General features: G+C 37.8%; 1 protein-coding gene across 1 annotated transcript; it reads left to right on the top strand.

Annotated features, from left to right (window-relative positions):
- The first annotated feature begins 1,313 nt into the window (after positions 1-1,313).
- Positions 1,314-2,568, top strand: LOC113226322. The gene is made up of 2 exons (XM_026458907.1): positions 1,314-1,718; positions 2,554-2,568. Exons 1-2 carry the CDS (start codon positions 1,314-1,316, stop codon positions 2,566-2,568), a joined length of 420 nt encoding a protein of 139 aa, XP_026314692.1.
- The last annotated feature ends 13,251 nt before the right edge of the window (positions 2,569-15,819 follow it).

Here is a 15,819-nt window from a genome sequence, read left to right on the forward strand (position 1 = left end):
AATACATTTTGAATCAAATTTGTGTGAATTCTGGAGCCATGTCGTCTTTCCATACATCTTTATCTAAAAAAATGGTTAATGTGAAATGTCTATCTAAAATGTCAGTTTTAGGTTTGATATACATCATATATTGAACATTAGGTTTGCGTATTCTGCCCGCTATCGTGAGCGGCGCGGGTTAAACGTAATAAATACTCCGTTTAAGCCGCGCCGGCTTGAGGCAACCATGCTAAAAACATCTCAAATTATAGCGAAATGTTGAAATATCGAAAGAAACAAATTATACCAAAAACAATCATGTAAGCCAATGTAATATTTTGAACATTTTGTAAAATTCCAGCTGGCGATGAACGTGTTAAGATCTATTCGGTAAGTTTTCGTCTATAAGAGCGAAAAAGACCTTTTTTCCCTTATGAAAATCATTTCAGATATACAGATATCATTACGACATAGAAGTAATAGTAAACAAACTGAACTGAATTTGAAAAAGATTACAGTTACAGATTCACTCATCCTGATTTCTTTTAGTCATCCCGAGATTTCGCAACAATTGCACGCACGATCATAATGAAAAACCATGGAAACTAGATTTTAAGGGTTTTATCTTAAAGATCTATCATACCAACTCTCAAGATTTAGGCTGAGATTTATACAACATACTTAAATTTCGACTAAGCAAAAATGGCGGACTAAGCAAGTTTTTTGTATTTAAATTCTTAATATTCAATTATTTTTATGTGAAATTACTCCACTAGTTTGAATAAACTTTCGAACATTCGGAAAAAATTCCTTCGATCCGGCCGGATTCGAACTGACGTCTTCTAGCTTACCGTGCCAGACGCTATACCAACTAAGCCACGGAACGAACCAGCGAACCTCACGAATTTTGTATTAAAAAATATTTTGAAAAATTTTTGTATTTACAAAACGAAATTTTGCCAATTTTAAGCAAGAAATGAAATTAATTATTTCTTACGCAAAATTTTCGTTTCATATATGCGAAAAATTGGCTAAGCTCGCCATTTTTGCTTAGTCAAATTCAAAGTCGTTTTATAAATAACCTATCGGTAACCTATCACAAAGTCGAATTTTTTTTATCCAAAGTAACTTTTATTCTAATTATCATTACACAGAAAACCGAATTATAACGAAACAGTTGTTCTTTCAGGATATGTTGAATATTTAACGCAAAGACACGATTAGGTTCGGTCAGGTTAGGTTAAGTTGCCGCGGCGGCGCTTGGGCGCCTTATGCCAAATGTGGGGGGACCCAGCTTCCTATGTCGTCGGCTTTATGCTGGCGTCATACGGAGCATGGCCCTCTACGGGGCGCCCATCTGGGCGGAGGCCCTCACCACTAGACTGCGGCCGCTTCTGCGCAGGCCACAGAAACTAATGGCGGTGAGGGCGATTCGGGCGTACCGAACGGTCTCCGGAGCGGCGGCATGCGCCCTGGCTGGAACCGCACCCTGGGAGCTCCAGGCGTCCGTCCTCGAGCAGACCTACAGGTGCCGTGCGGAAGCCAGGGCACGTGGAGAGCGCCCCACACTAGAGGAGCTAGTGGGGGTTCGGCGTGCCGCCATGACCGCCGTCCAGGCGGGGTGGGAGGAGGCACTCCGGTCGGCCAGATACGGGGAGCGCACCGTCCAGGCGCTGCTCCCTGTACTGGCCGATTGGAGAAAGAGGAGGCACGGGTCCCTCACCTACCGTCTTGTTCAGGTACTCACCGGACACGGCTGTTTCGGTGACTACCTGCACAAGATCGCACGGAGGGAGGTGACCCCGGAGTGTCACGAGTGCGGCACTGCTACAGACTCGGCGAGGCACACCTTGGAGGTGTGCCCGACCTGGAGCCAGCAGCGCCGGGATCTCGTAGAGGAGGTGGGACGAGACCTCTCACTGCCCAGCATAGTTAGAGCCATGCTGGGAAGCGAGAGGTCATGGCAGGCGATGGCCTCCTTCTGCGAGGACGTGATGTCGCAGAAGGAGACAGCCGAACGGGTCCGCGAAGACAGCGCTCTCTCGGACCCCATTCGGCGTCGGCGGAGAGGACGCACGCGACGGCTCTTCGCCGACCGTCTGCGTCCCATTAGCGGAGGCCAGCAGGGTGCGGGGTTGGGAGACCCTGCCCCTGCATTGCACAGGCCTTCGCCGTCGGTAGATGCCCCAAATGTTCCGGGGCATCTCCGTGCAGGTAGCCCCCCATGATTAAGGGGGCGATGGTGTAGGGGTCCGCCCAAAGGCGGACCAGCACCACCGGAGTCGCGGTAGGTAGCATCTGAAAGGGACCCCGCGGCTCCGGCGCCAGGTGCGCGCAGGAACATCGTGAGGTTTTTAGTGGGTATGCTCTTGGGGATCGACATAGCCCCCAGGAGAGAGTCCCACATATATATATAATCCCATATATAATGCGTAACGCATTTTCCTCATGGTAATAAAAAAAAATAAAAAAAAGGTTAAGTTAGGTTTAAAAGAAAAAACATTTTCGTCTCAAAATTACTTTCCAGATTACGAAATTTCAACCAAACGTTATTTCTGGAAAATGTCATTTCAGACTACTGATAAGTAACCGTTAGGGCCTATGCACACGGCGTATTTTATACATACACGCGTTATACGTAACACATTACATACAGTTTGGCAGCAACTACGTGACTATTTAAAATTTTATGAAAAATGGCAACCCTGAAAATGTAATTTTACTCCGTCTTCAAACTCTATCACATTTATATTATGGTAATTTTAATCATAAAAGTAAATTTTACCACTTTACAAATGTTGCGGATTTGGAAAGGATTCGACCTCACGGGAGGCCCTTTAAAAGATAGCGTGACCATTTGACACTAAACTTGGCATTTATTTGCATTAAGGGAGGCCTTTGGGACCTAATGGGTTAGGAAAAACACACACATGCACACAGCTATAGTAGCAGTAGAGAGCTCCTTGCGAAGAGTTCGACCAGGGAAGTACTGCCACCTTACCGATTTTTGTTACCAAGCAGTATTGTTTGCATTACTGCATTCCGGTTTGGAAGGGTAACAGTGTTGGAGAAATTACAGGTACACGGACTTGAACACTTACATCTCAGTGTGACAGTGGCAGTGGCCCTAAGATCTACGCGATTTAAAGGTCTGGGTGGCACTGCAATAGTTACGAGAGGCGTTTCACTTACTTACCACCAGCGCACGAGTTGTTCGTTCCGTCACTTGGTATTGTAAAAACGCACAACCTTGACATTGTTATAGGGTAAAATGTTGACCTAAAAATCTATTCTATTCGAGTCTTTTTGTAGTTAAGTACTATAATTAGTCGATTTACATATAGGTAGGTACTGAGTACAAAAGTATTTACTTGAAACAGGAGGTCGAAATGTAGTTGTTATTCTTGTATGGTGGTTATTACACCCAAGGGCAAAATGAATTTGAGTCAAAATTGCACAAATAATTTTTAGGAGACTCATTACATTTTCATTCTTGATTGAAGGCCGTGTTAATTCTGAAAATAAAACCAAAATATTAATATTGTTATTTTACATACTAATGACAACAAAAACTGTTAATTTACTTATTGCCTTAAGGATAAAACGAGGTGAGTCACTAAATTGATTTAATTATGAAAAATATACGCTCTGGTCTGATATTAAGCGACAATGTATTGTGATCGACTTTGGTATGCATTTACCTACTAAATGCTTATCCACATAGCCTTTACACTCTTCTTGGTTATTTAATAAATGTATTGACGAAGATAGAGAAACGGATGCTTAGGAGGACGAATGAAAAATATATGACAAAACAGCAAGTTGGTAAGAGCACTTACCAAGACCAAATTGAGGAAGTCGTAAAGAAAAGCCAGGTCAAGAGTAGCACCCTTAACTGATGAGCTTGTTTGAAAGCGTTCATGTGTGTTGGTGAGGCTTAAGATATGTGTCAGGGCCGTAGTTATGTTAAGTGATCAAAAAATAGTGGGAAATTTTGGATTGAAATCGCCCGGATATTGCCAATTCCATTTCTTTTTCTTAGGTTAGTAGGACCTTAACTGACGTCTGTGTTAAATTTTGAGAAAAAAGCGTCAGTAGTTAATGAGATACGCTTGTTTTCAATTAACTACAAAATAGTATTTTTCAATTTTTCAGATTAGTGAAAGAGTTCAGCAAGGATGTTGCATTAAATCTTGGTCAAAAAATGATTTTTCGGCTTCTCAAACGTTGAAAAATTTTGATAAAGGCATTTGGTGACAATATTATATGTAAAACGCGTGTTTTTGATTGGTATAAATTGTTCAAAGAAGGCAGAGAACGCATTAAGGATGATCAACGCCCAGGTCGTCCTTCAACTTCTACCGACGAGAACCATGTCAAGCAGATCAAGGATTAGTGCTCAAAAATCATCGTTTGACAAGTGGAATCCTTGTTAACATCACTAACGTATCATTCGAATCAATTCAATCGATTTTGAAAGACCATTTGGGCCTCAGACGTGTCTCATCTCATTGGGTTCCGAAAAAACTAATTTTATTTTTAAAAGTGCGTCGTGTTAATGTTGGTTCGGCATTGGTTCTTCGTGCCTTTTTCATCAAAAATGGAACGCATATTATTCCGTAACCGCCCTATTCGCCTGACTTAGCTCAATCAGACTTCTGGCTATTTCCGAAACTTCAAAAACCACTTTGAGGACATCGATCTTTGACTCAATTGAAGAGATCAAAGCCATGTCGAAAAAGGTACTGAGGACCATTTCCGAAGTTGAGTATAACAACTCTTTTGAAAAATGGGAAAACCTTCAGCATAAGTGCATTGTATCTAAGGGGGAATACTTTGAAGGGGGACGATATAAATTTAGACGAATAAATGGACAGTCTGTGTTTTTGTTTCAAATTTTCGCTATATATTTATCACGGTGGAATATATATGTATGTAAATTTTACTTGATAATTTAATAAATCGGTACGGACATGCAAAGAGAAAGAGATGTATAAGGCTAGCGTGAGTGGTCAGGAAGATTCGAGCAAGGTGAATTTATCGCGACCAAATTGAGAACTTTCAAAGAAAAGGTCTGGTCTGGAATAAGCCTGTTTTAACCGACGTGCGTTTAGGAAAGCATTATTAATGCGCGTCGATAAAGCAAAAGATGTCTGTCAAGATCGCAACAAGTGAGAGGCTGTAGTCTCTGTCTGCGTCGATACATATAAACGTGTATCACTAACAGGTTCCCTACTACGATATAACTTTTTATTGTTCACCTGATCTAACCCGTGATAAAGAAGCATAAAACCGCTTTGAAATATTCATCAAGTAGGTCGAATCTAGAGAAGAATAAAATGGTATTTTTCGGACTTGTATTCACGAGCTAATTTGCGTGAGAATTTTTATTATTTAAATATTGAAGTACACATTGTCGTGTAATTATTAAATAATATTTCACGATGCAATACTCGAATATTACCGCCGTCAACTTACTAAAATGCTGCTAAGTGACAAGTGGTGATATCCGTTTTAAATAGCATAAGATAGAGCTCAAAATTGTCTATTTAAAAACAGTTAAAGTAAGTTAACGTGTCCGACTTATCGGAACTTACCTTAATGATGCATTGCTGAAATATTATTAAACAATTTCAATACCTATTCTAAAACTGAGTTACATTGACTTACAAATAAATGGACGACGGGTCTAATACAAAAACCACGAAAAAAATGTCCCAAGTCAACCTATTTGAACGTAGTGACATGTAAAGGAATATGAAAAAGCTAAAACGTTGAATTCAAATTGTAATGTCATCGCAGTACTGTCTAATTTTGCTTGCTTCGCTGTCAGAAGAAACAAACGAAGACTAAAGCGTGAATGACGCTCTGTATACGATTTTAACGCCCTATAAGTTCGGACACTTTTTAGCGCGGACCCGACGTCCATATAATTGTAAGTCAATGCTGAGTTACGATTTTTTTAAGAAATCTCAAAAAATGATTTTGTCAAATAACCGCGTTTTCGTTAGTTTAGCGGACCGCAGATTAAGGCTCAACTCACACTGGCGCGGAGTCGAAGCGTCGCGTCGTGTCCTGTTTTTCAACTACACCGCGCGACGACGCGCGACGACTCTCGATTCCATATTTGCAAAACACAAATTTGTACCTTAATAATGGGAAAATATAGATGAATATCCGCTCACGCGATACATGCAGCCGTAGACGCATACCACACCTAGAGGTGCCGGTGATGATTTTATACCGATTTATCGGATATCGAAGTTATAACAGGTAAAAGAACTAATATTAATTGCTATTTCGGTAACTACTCTAGCAAACCATAAAGTTTTTAATGCCTGGGTCTGTCATTTAAAAAATAAACATCTTCAAAAATACGTCACAACAATCGTGTGTGTTATTGTTTGGGCTGGTGATTTCGGTGTTTATTTATTGAAAACATACCGTAAGTAGCGTTTTTTAAGTTTACCCTGAATATAAATGTTTATAAACTATACTTTAAGGAGTAATTTCATGGTAAACGTTTGAACCACTCAAACGGAATATTATCATATTTATCCAAGTACAGCAAAAATTTCATTAGTGCTTTTAAGTGCAGGATTTGCGGTGTGTTACTGCATTTTATTTGAGATGTTTTTGTTGGTAGTGCGGAGGGTATTTATTTAGCAATGCAGAATAATAATTTTTATTTATAAAAACTTGTATTTAAACTGAATGCTTTCCTAATTTGCGAAACCAAATAGCCGCCATTTTGCGGTGGGAGGAGCGCATCGCGTGAGCGGATATGCTATAGGCGAAAAACATGACGCGTCTCGACGCTTCGACTCTGGGCCAGTGTGAGTTGAGCCTAAGTAATATTGCACGATAAAAAACCGAATACCTACTTAAATAATAAAATTTGCCTTGGACATTTGGTAGTGAACACTAGTCCGAGAATGACCGAAAAAGTATTCTTTTATTGTAAACCTGTACAACAAAGCGTTTAAATGCATTTTGAACATGAAATCAAATACGGCATTTAGTCAAAAATGATGGAATTGAGAAAACGCTATTTAAAAGTTAAAAAAAAACTGAATGAATCATAATTATAGTGAATAATGCGATTATTTTCGTTTACACATAGCAATTAGTGAGCCACTTTAATTAATTCAATAATGGTTCCACATGCGATTTATAGATTTTTCTTGGTTATTTAGTTAATGTAGTGACATGTGGTGGTTCGGAGATGTAAAGAAAATGAGTGAAAGAAGATTGACGTAACAGATTTATAAAGCCAATTTAAACGGGCAAGTTGGTAAGACCGGAGCAAGGCGAACTTACAAATACCAAATTATTGACATCCTAAACTTTTGACATATGTATCACATTAATATCAAATGATTGTTACTAATAACTGAATCTTTACAACAATGTATATTAATATTATTAAAATACATTAAAGTATTTAAATTGTTGTACCAACCTGGAATTTTCCTTAACAAACAGTGCGCTCAACATTGAAATGGTTGTTGCTCAAAGTGCGAGAATCGACTGACACATTTAATTAGTTCGATAGCCGAGAAGGAAATATTTTGTTTTATTATTGTATTATAAATAAAATATATTATAGTAAATGGCTACTAAATTAAAACCATGTAATCATTGACGGTTCGACGTATGTTCATTTATTGTAAAAATATTATTTATTTCATTCCATGAAACCGATACCTCCAATAGCCATGACGCCATTCTAATTTTTGGACCTGTTGTGTTTTTATTTTGCTTTTTGTTTCTTTATTTTATTTTTAATAAAATTTGGGGAACATAATACTAGTAAATATTTAATATAAACACGCAAAATGCCTATTTTTTTCTAGACGTCGAGTTGCGTACAACAGCCCGTTACACTATACTATAACATAACGTTAACGGAAGAAGAATCAAATAAAACCATCTTTTTTTAAAATCTTAAATAGTACGTAACCAGCAATCTTGGAATCGATATTAATAGCCATCGCGAACTCACGCAAGAAATCGTTCAATATTACGTCGACAAACTTTTCAATTCTCGTCTCGCCCATCCTCGTCAATCCAGACCATTTTCACCAAAGATGCGCAAGAATTTAATTTTTGCCGTACAAATTTCTGTTTTCGTCTTGCCGCGTCTTTTTTCAAAAAGGTTTTCTACCTTTTTCTCTGGAAAACCACCTTTATGTATTCACGTACACTGCGCGCTGTGTACGGGCGCACCCAGTCGCGTAATAATTAACCCTAGATTACTAACCTTATTTTTCAACGCTTATCACGAAACTTCGTCGTTTCGACTACGCTTATAAAAAAACGGATTTCATAGGTTTTGTGAAATAAAATATGTATATTTTTTTGTTTATTTTCAATAACAATTATGTACCAATATATTATTATGCAACATATTCGTTAGAAACAGTCTGTTATATGAGATCATAGTTTTCATGCAAAAATCTACATTTATGAAAGATTTAAATTACTTACATATTCAATTTATAAAGACAATGTTTGAAAAAACTTAAATTATTAAAATTAACAAAACAAATGAACTAAACAACAAAACATTTTGGTACAAATCTGGGAAATGAAACATTTGTGACATACTTGAAGTTTGCGTTCACAACATAACTATTTTTTGTATTTAGTGCAACTGGTTTTTGCTTTGCAAAGGGACACATCGCACAGATTTTCTTCTTCTTTAGTTAGGAATACAATGCATCTCTTTCTTCAGTTTCAAGTGTAGAACTACTATTACAACTACTTCCTAGTATTTTCAACATTTATGTAATTGAGTCATGCAGAGCCTCCAAGGGTTGATATTGTTAATCTTTTTTTCCATATGTGACTCCCCTTTTTAATTATTGACGTCTCAACAAAGGGTTTTTCCTTTGCATCAATAATATTAGTTACATAAATAACATAATTATGTATGAATGCAATGTTGAGAATTGTATAAAAATTGTACTACAAAGGCCATCGCCGAGTTTTTGTCGTTACGTCTGGTTACGTCCTTGATGGCAAGAAGCAAGGGAACACGTCTGGTCCAAGATCTGTGTTGAAGAGCTTCGTATCGAGTCTTCCATTTCAGATAATGAAGATGTGTTATTTGTTATTTTAATTAAATTACTTGTTGGGACATCTTGACCTGGAAGTAATTGTTGGTTCAAAGAAGAAACTCTTTCCTCACCATCCGTTTCATAAGCTGGATCAGCTTCAACATGGTATTCCCTCTCACTCCCATAGGACTAATCCTCAACACTATAGTCTTGTATTAGTAAGTGACGAGTTGTATCTATAATAACTATAATAACAAAAAATGAATAAATACCACTGCATGTAACATCTTTAAAAAAATGTGAAAACAAATTAGTATAAAATGTTCCGGTACTACTAACCATCGTCGATGCGACGAGTCATGGTTGCTGGTACGGTGCACACAGACTTCCAACCCAAAAACCACTACCATCAGTCGCACGGGCAACGGGTTGACGAAGATTAGTCGGAAGTTGAAAAGAATATGAGCACGCGCACAAAATTTATCACGCTTTTTTCGAACCCGCGTCGTCGGTTCGACGATGGTTCGTAATCTAGAGTTAAAGGCGTGTGAGGGCTGGCCAGCGCTATGCAACGCGAGTGCATAGCGAAATAATGGGAGTATGCGTTCGTACACGGCATGTGGCGGGTGCGCACATGTACAAACCACGCTGCTACGTTTGTATGGAGTTCCTATACTGGCCCTATTATACAATGATAGGGGAGAGCGGGGCTGAACGTTCCAATTTTCAAATAAGTTGAAGTTTTATACTGAAAATGAAGATTTGATTTTCAACATGTGGAAATATTGAACAAATGTTTATCGCTTTTTGTAATAGTATAGTCACTTCTACTAATATCTCAATAGTATTTTTCATATAGGCAAATTTCTGACAAATTTCGGAGCGGAACATTCAGCCCCGCTTTGCGGCGCATCGTTCCGCCTTTGAGGCAAATTGTTCCGCCTAGATTATGACAGAATAAAAAATTTTTCTGAAATAAAACCACCTCTTTTATAATTGTATGTATGTAATGTTTATATTATGTAGAACTAACTTAAAAAAAACAAATACATTCTTATTCATCAGTAATATTATTCATCGCTCATTTCTTCATCTGAATCACATTTGAGACACACATAAGTGACTCTATCTTCTTGTCTAAATATTTGACATGAGCCCGTTTGTAGTTTCGCATCCTTAAAACAAAGAAAAAATGGTTATAGAAATTTTAAGAATGATTGCAGGTCAATAAACTTGTTCCTAGGAACAACCAGCCCCTCGAGGGAGGAACTTATAGGGCCAAATTTCGTTTTTATACGAAGACATACCGGCTAAGTAAAAGAATCAATCAAGAAAATACTCAAACAGTAAGATTCCTTACCAATGTCACTACAATTTAGAAAAGTTACGTATGAATCGGTCCATAATAAACAAAGACAGACCAAAAATTTTAAACAAGAAAAAATGTACTCACGTGATATTTTGACAGCTCCACGCACATAGCCACACTTCCATCGTCGCCGGAGTAACTGAAATGGCTGCCGGCAATGCGCATCACCTGACGCTTTAACGACGTATTTCACATGTATTGCTATATAATATATTTCATTTTTGCAAAGTTATTGCTGTGAGAACAACTTACCCCGGGAAGTACCAGCCCCAGTCTCCCCTACACCATTCCATGATATCTTTTATTGTACCCTTAAGAACATTTAAGTCAATTTCATCTTTGGTCCATCCATATCGTAAGCGGCAAAGAGTACAATTTAAATCTTAAGTGTCAAGCTTGACGTGCTATTGACCCTGTACGTGTACTGTCTAAGACAAAGGTCGTGTAATTTGATGAGGTAATTATATGTGTGGTACTGCATGCAAAATAATTACTTTAAGCAATTGCGTATACAATAAATAAAGTTTTTTGAGTGATTTTTATTTAATGACTTTTACATCTCACGGAGGTTCCTACCTTACTTTATAAATGAAGTTATCGCATTTACGGTTCTTATACAGGCAACTACATTTCTATCGGAACTATTCAAGCATCATAATATCTCACCATACGTGAATACATTCACACAATGAGGCTGTCAAAATACAAACGCGTGCGCTAGCAGCGTTTGTCACTAGCAGTGTCATCCATTACGATAGTGTCGCGGCAATAATATATCGTAATCCCAGCACAGATCACGCCGTTCCCCGCAGCCCGCCATTTGTAACCGACGACATTATCATTGTCCACCACTGGCCTCATATTCGGACGTCATTTGTCAGCTCCTGTAGTCAGGGCATGTACTGTAACCTTATACATACAATTTCACCGTTGAGCCAACTTACACAGCGATAAACAACGTTATAGAAATTTTTAGCGAAATTGAGTTATTTACATATTTACAATCAGCAAAACGAGATCTAATCTAACCCTATATTATCGAATTTTTTATAAGTTATTTAGTTTCAGTTTTATTGTTAAACAAAGTCAGCGTAATTGAAATTTTTCAAAGACTAAAAACTTTTGGTGGCAACACCTCGAAAGTACTTCAAGCACTGGGCGGTTATGACATAAAGTCAGAACTTATCCATTAATGTCATCAAGTGCTCACGGAGATATGTATGTACAACCACGTAATTCTACAGTGGATCAAAGGACACAGCGGCTCACGCGGCAATGACGCAGCAGATGTACTGGCCAAAAGAGGGTCGGCGATGGACGCTGTAGGACCAGAACCAGAACACCTGGACAACCCATACGGTTTGTAGACAGACTAGGGAAGCACTCTCTATGCTTAACGCCGGTCTATCTCGTAAATTTCTTAAGCTCAAAACGAAAGAGCTGCGTATTCTAACTGCCATTCTAACGGGTCATGGTATATATAATAAACACCTTTTCAATCTAGGTATCACGGATAGAAAACCGCCGCGCACATCCTAGTGCAATCCTCCGGCGTGGCCAACTACAGGGCAAAATACCTAATACCTTGGAGTGCCGAGGTCGCACCCTGAAGTCTTCGAAAAACCCAGGACGATGCTTAGATTTTTGGATGAGCAATAAGATGAATTGCATTATTCACAGAGCTTAACAAGTGTTAAGTATAGCACAAAAGTGCAAACTCTATACGATCTAATCTAATCTAAAACGATCTAAAAAATTTAAAATCCATCTATTAGGTTACGCCGATTTATTAAAAGCAGTTTAACTCAAACAACAACACAGTTAAATTTTTCACTCGTTCTGTCTTATTCATGTCGAGATTGATTGAGGTTGATTGATTAAAGGATGAACACCTCTACCGGCTGAAAGTTCGCAACGCACTCGATTACGCTTGTTCATGTAGTGAGTGAATAAGTGAAAAAGAACGAGAGACCGGGAGAGAAAGGTGAAATTCTAAGAAAGCTTAATGGTCGCAACTGTAAATTTAATGTGTTTGGAGTAATTTTCGTCAACGCGTGACCGCAACTTTCCAAGTGCGATCTGTTGTAATTTATTCGGGTCATTATTCATCGTTCTTAAGGGACCTATTGACCTTAATGGCACGAGCGGAATTGGTAGGTCGGACTCCCATATTACCCCCTAACCACCATAGAGATATTAAAGCATAACGGCTTTTGATAAGTGACTAACTTAATTAAAATTAATCGTAGATAACATTCTGCAGTTCCTTTATGGTCGATACTTAATTATTTCAAATAATTATAAAAGGTTCTTTTAAACATTATTTTATGTCCAGTATCATCGGCCGTTTATAATAAATACTGAATATTCGTCTTTGCTTAGCACAAGTGTCTACAGCGGCACATATTATCTATCATGTACGTCGTGTCTGTGACATTGTTTTTATGCTACAACGTTCCAATATAAAGTTACGGTTTAAATACATCTTGATTTTATAATCAAAATGTGTTTAATTTCTTTTATTATTACTATCTTTTGTTTATAACTGTATCGTTTCACTATGATTATTTTGTTCATAAACGTCGGGAAACTAGGTAGGTGTGAAAAATACCTATTTATATGTAAACGTGTTTATTCCTGTTTTCAAATGTTAGTACAATGCAACGCGAAAGTTTAAAAGTATACATAAATGTTCAGTTTAATTCAATGTAGCTTAATGCATGTTCGATATACTAAGCGTCTGTGTGTACAGATACTGCAAACCACTATAAAGTGGTTCAAAGTGCAACTGATAGAGATTTCAAACAGGAAAATAACCTTTGGACACGTGGAATTAGGTGGCTGATGTACTATACGTACAGTATCTATTCGTGGAGTTAACTTTGTGTATTTATTTTTAGAAAGTTACGTATTTTGCCTAATTTATCCTGTTTGTGCCTCATTGCAGGTCTCGATTTACTTATATTTCTGCATGTGAATTTATTTATTTTAGTTTGACAGAAAATTATGTAACAAAATTCCATCATCAACTCATTTATACGTCTGACGATGAATCTGAATCCATGATGATACTAAACTGAAGATGTAATTCCGTCATGTATTTCCAAACGATATTGTTAAAGCCTTTATGTCTATAAACATAAAAAATACTGCTGATCTTGATGGTCTTTCAGTCAGAGTAATTAGTTCTATAGTTGATTGTATTGCGCCTTATTTAGCCTGTGTCTTTAAGAAATGTGTTGATGATAGTGTCTTTCCTGACCTCATGAAGCAAAGTAAAGTTATTCCACTTTTCAAAATCTGGTAGTATTTCTGACCCCACCAATTTGAGACCTATGTGAATACTACCAACTCTCAGTAAAATATTTGAAAAAAATATTCTAAATCAGATGTGTGCACATTTTTATAGTAATAACTTAATGTCTAATTAAATTTTTATTGAATTGATATTCAATTATTTTTTGTGAAATTACTCCACTAGTTTGTTATAATTATTAATACAAAGATCGAACACTCAGAAAAAATTCCTTCGATCCGGTCGGATTCGAACCGACGTCTTCTTGCATACCGTGCCAGACGCTATACCAACTAAGCCACGGAACGAACCAACGGACCTCACGAATTTTTCTGTGCTTGCGTCGTGTCTTTGTACTTGGTCTTTCAACGACTTTTTAGTCGTAGCGCCATCTATGAGAAATCTATGACAGATTTATCACCCAATTAGTACCTTTACAGCCACCAGTCCTGGCGAGAGATGTCGCTATTCACTCTATTAATTAAATTTTTATTGAATTGATATTCAATTATTTTTTGTGAAATTACTCCACTAGTTTTTTTAATACAAAAATTATTAATACAAAGATCGAACACTCAGAAAAAATTCCTTAGATCCGGCAAAAAATTATATTAATGTGGATAATTTTTGTTTTCTTTTCCCTTTTTTATTTCGTTTTTTTTTCATGTTACAATTTTGTATCGTACTAATTGCTAAATATATGTATGTGTGCTGTGTTATTTTTTCTTGGGAAAAGTATTCCCATTCTATCTGGAATATTGTTTTGTTTTGAAATATTCTACTATTTCTAGATTTACATACTCCCATACAATACGTACGGTAAGATAGTTGTATGAACGAGAAATGATATGCAAAGATTCGGAAATTTACATTAATAGATAAAAAAATTATCTACCAAAAAGTCACACCAAGTACCTGGTTTCAAACTAGGGAATTCGTACTTACTATGATTACCAGTACAATGGTATTTGCTCCGGGACACTATTGTATATTTTTTGTTATCAAGTGACGGAACGTACGCCTGGTGTTGTTGAGCTGCAGTGCCATTCAAAGCTTTAAATTGCAAAATTCTAAAAGGACTGCCACTGCGCCTGTAACCTTGAGTCTCCGTGTGCTTGTAATTTCACCAACACTTAGATACTCTTCAAAAATGGCGGCAGTATTTCCCTGGACGAATTCTTTCACAAGTACTTAAGAAAATCATAATAAACAAATATTTAACTCCATCGTCATCAACCCACTACACGTCCCACCGCTGGGCGCGGGTCTGTACAATGGGTTCGAGTTTAGGCGATCACAGGTTTTCCAAAGATTGTTTTCCTTCACTGTTAGCAAGAGGTATATTGCCACGAAATATTCACAAATGTATGTGACTTGGATGTTAAAGGCATAGACACATGCCAAAAAAGGGATTCGAACCGTCGACCTTGAAGAACAGGAGCGCTTGTATGAGGAATGGTGAAGGTTGAGCAGTAACATAGAAGCTCGATTTAGTAAAAAAATGCGATTTAATTTGAAAATAAAGCGAGTCGCCGCATATGCATGCATGTCGACGCGCGATACCATATTTGCATGACACAAATTTGTACCTTAATAATGGGCAAATAGAGATGAATATGCTATAGGCGAAAAACATGACCCGTCGGGACGCTTCGAATCTGCGCCAGTGTGAGTTGAGCCTAAGCGTCAGGCTTGCTGTGCTCTTGACTGTATTTTTTTTTTATAATACAAAGTGACGGGACGAGCAAGTCATGCGAATAACGCACACACACTCTCAACATACAACTGCCTCCGTGGCCGAACGGTTACCATGCCGGACTGCCACGCAGCGGTCCCAGGTTCGATTCCCGGGCCGGGAGAAATATTTGTATGGCCTACACTTATTTCTCTCGTGAGTTTGGGTGTAATTTGTGGTTGTCTATGTGTGTGTTCATGGCACCCGCGACACAGGGTTTCCTTAGTGCGGGGCTATGTTGAGTGTGTACATCATTATTATTATATTGTTGAATATTTTTGGTGAAATCATTGGGTGAAATAAATATGCATTAATTATAATACAAATTATTAAAAATTTGCATTCTGATGTATAGGCAGTACAGTGAGTCAAGCAGCTC

The sequence above is a fragment of the Hyposmocoma kahamanoa genome, unplaced genomic scaffold (genome assembly GCF_003589595.1).
Source record: "Hyposmocoma kahamanoa isolate Upper Pololo Valley unplaced genomic scaffold, ASM358959v1 190, whole genome shotgun sequence".
Classification (NCBI taxonomy): domain Eukaryota; kingdom Metazoa; phylum Arthropoda; class Insecta; order Lepidoptera; family Cosmopterigidae; genus Hyposmocoma; species Hyposmocoma kahamanoa.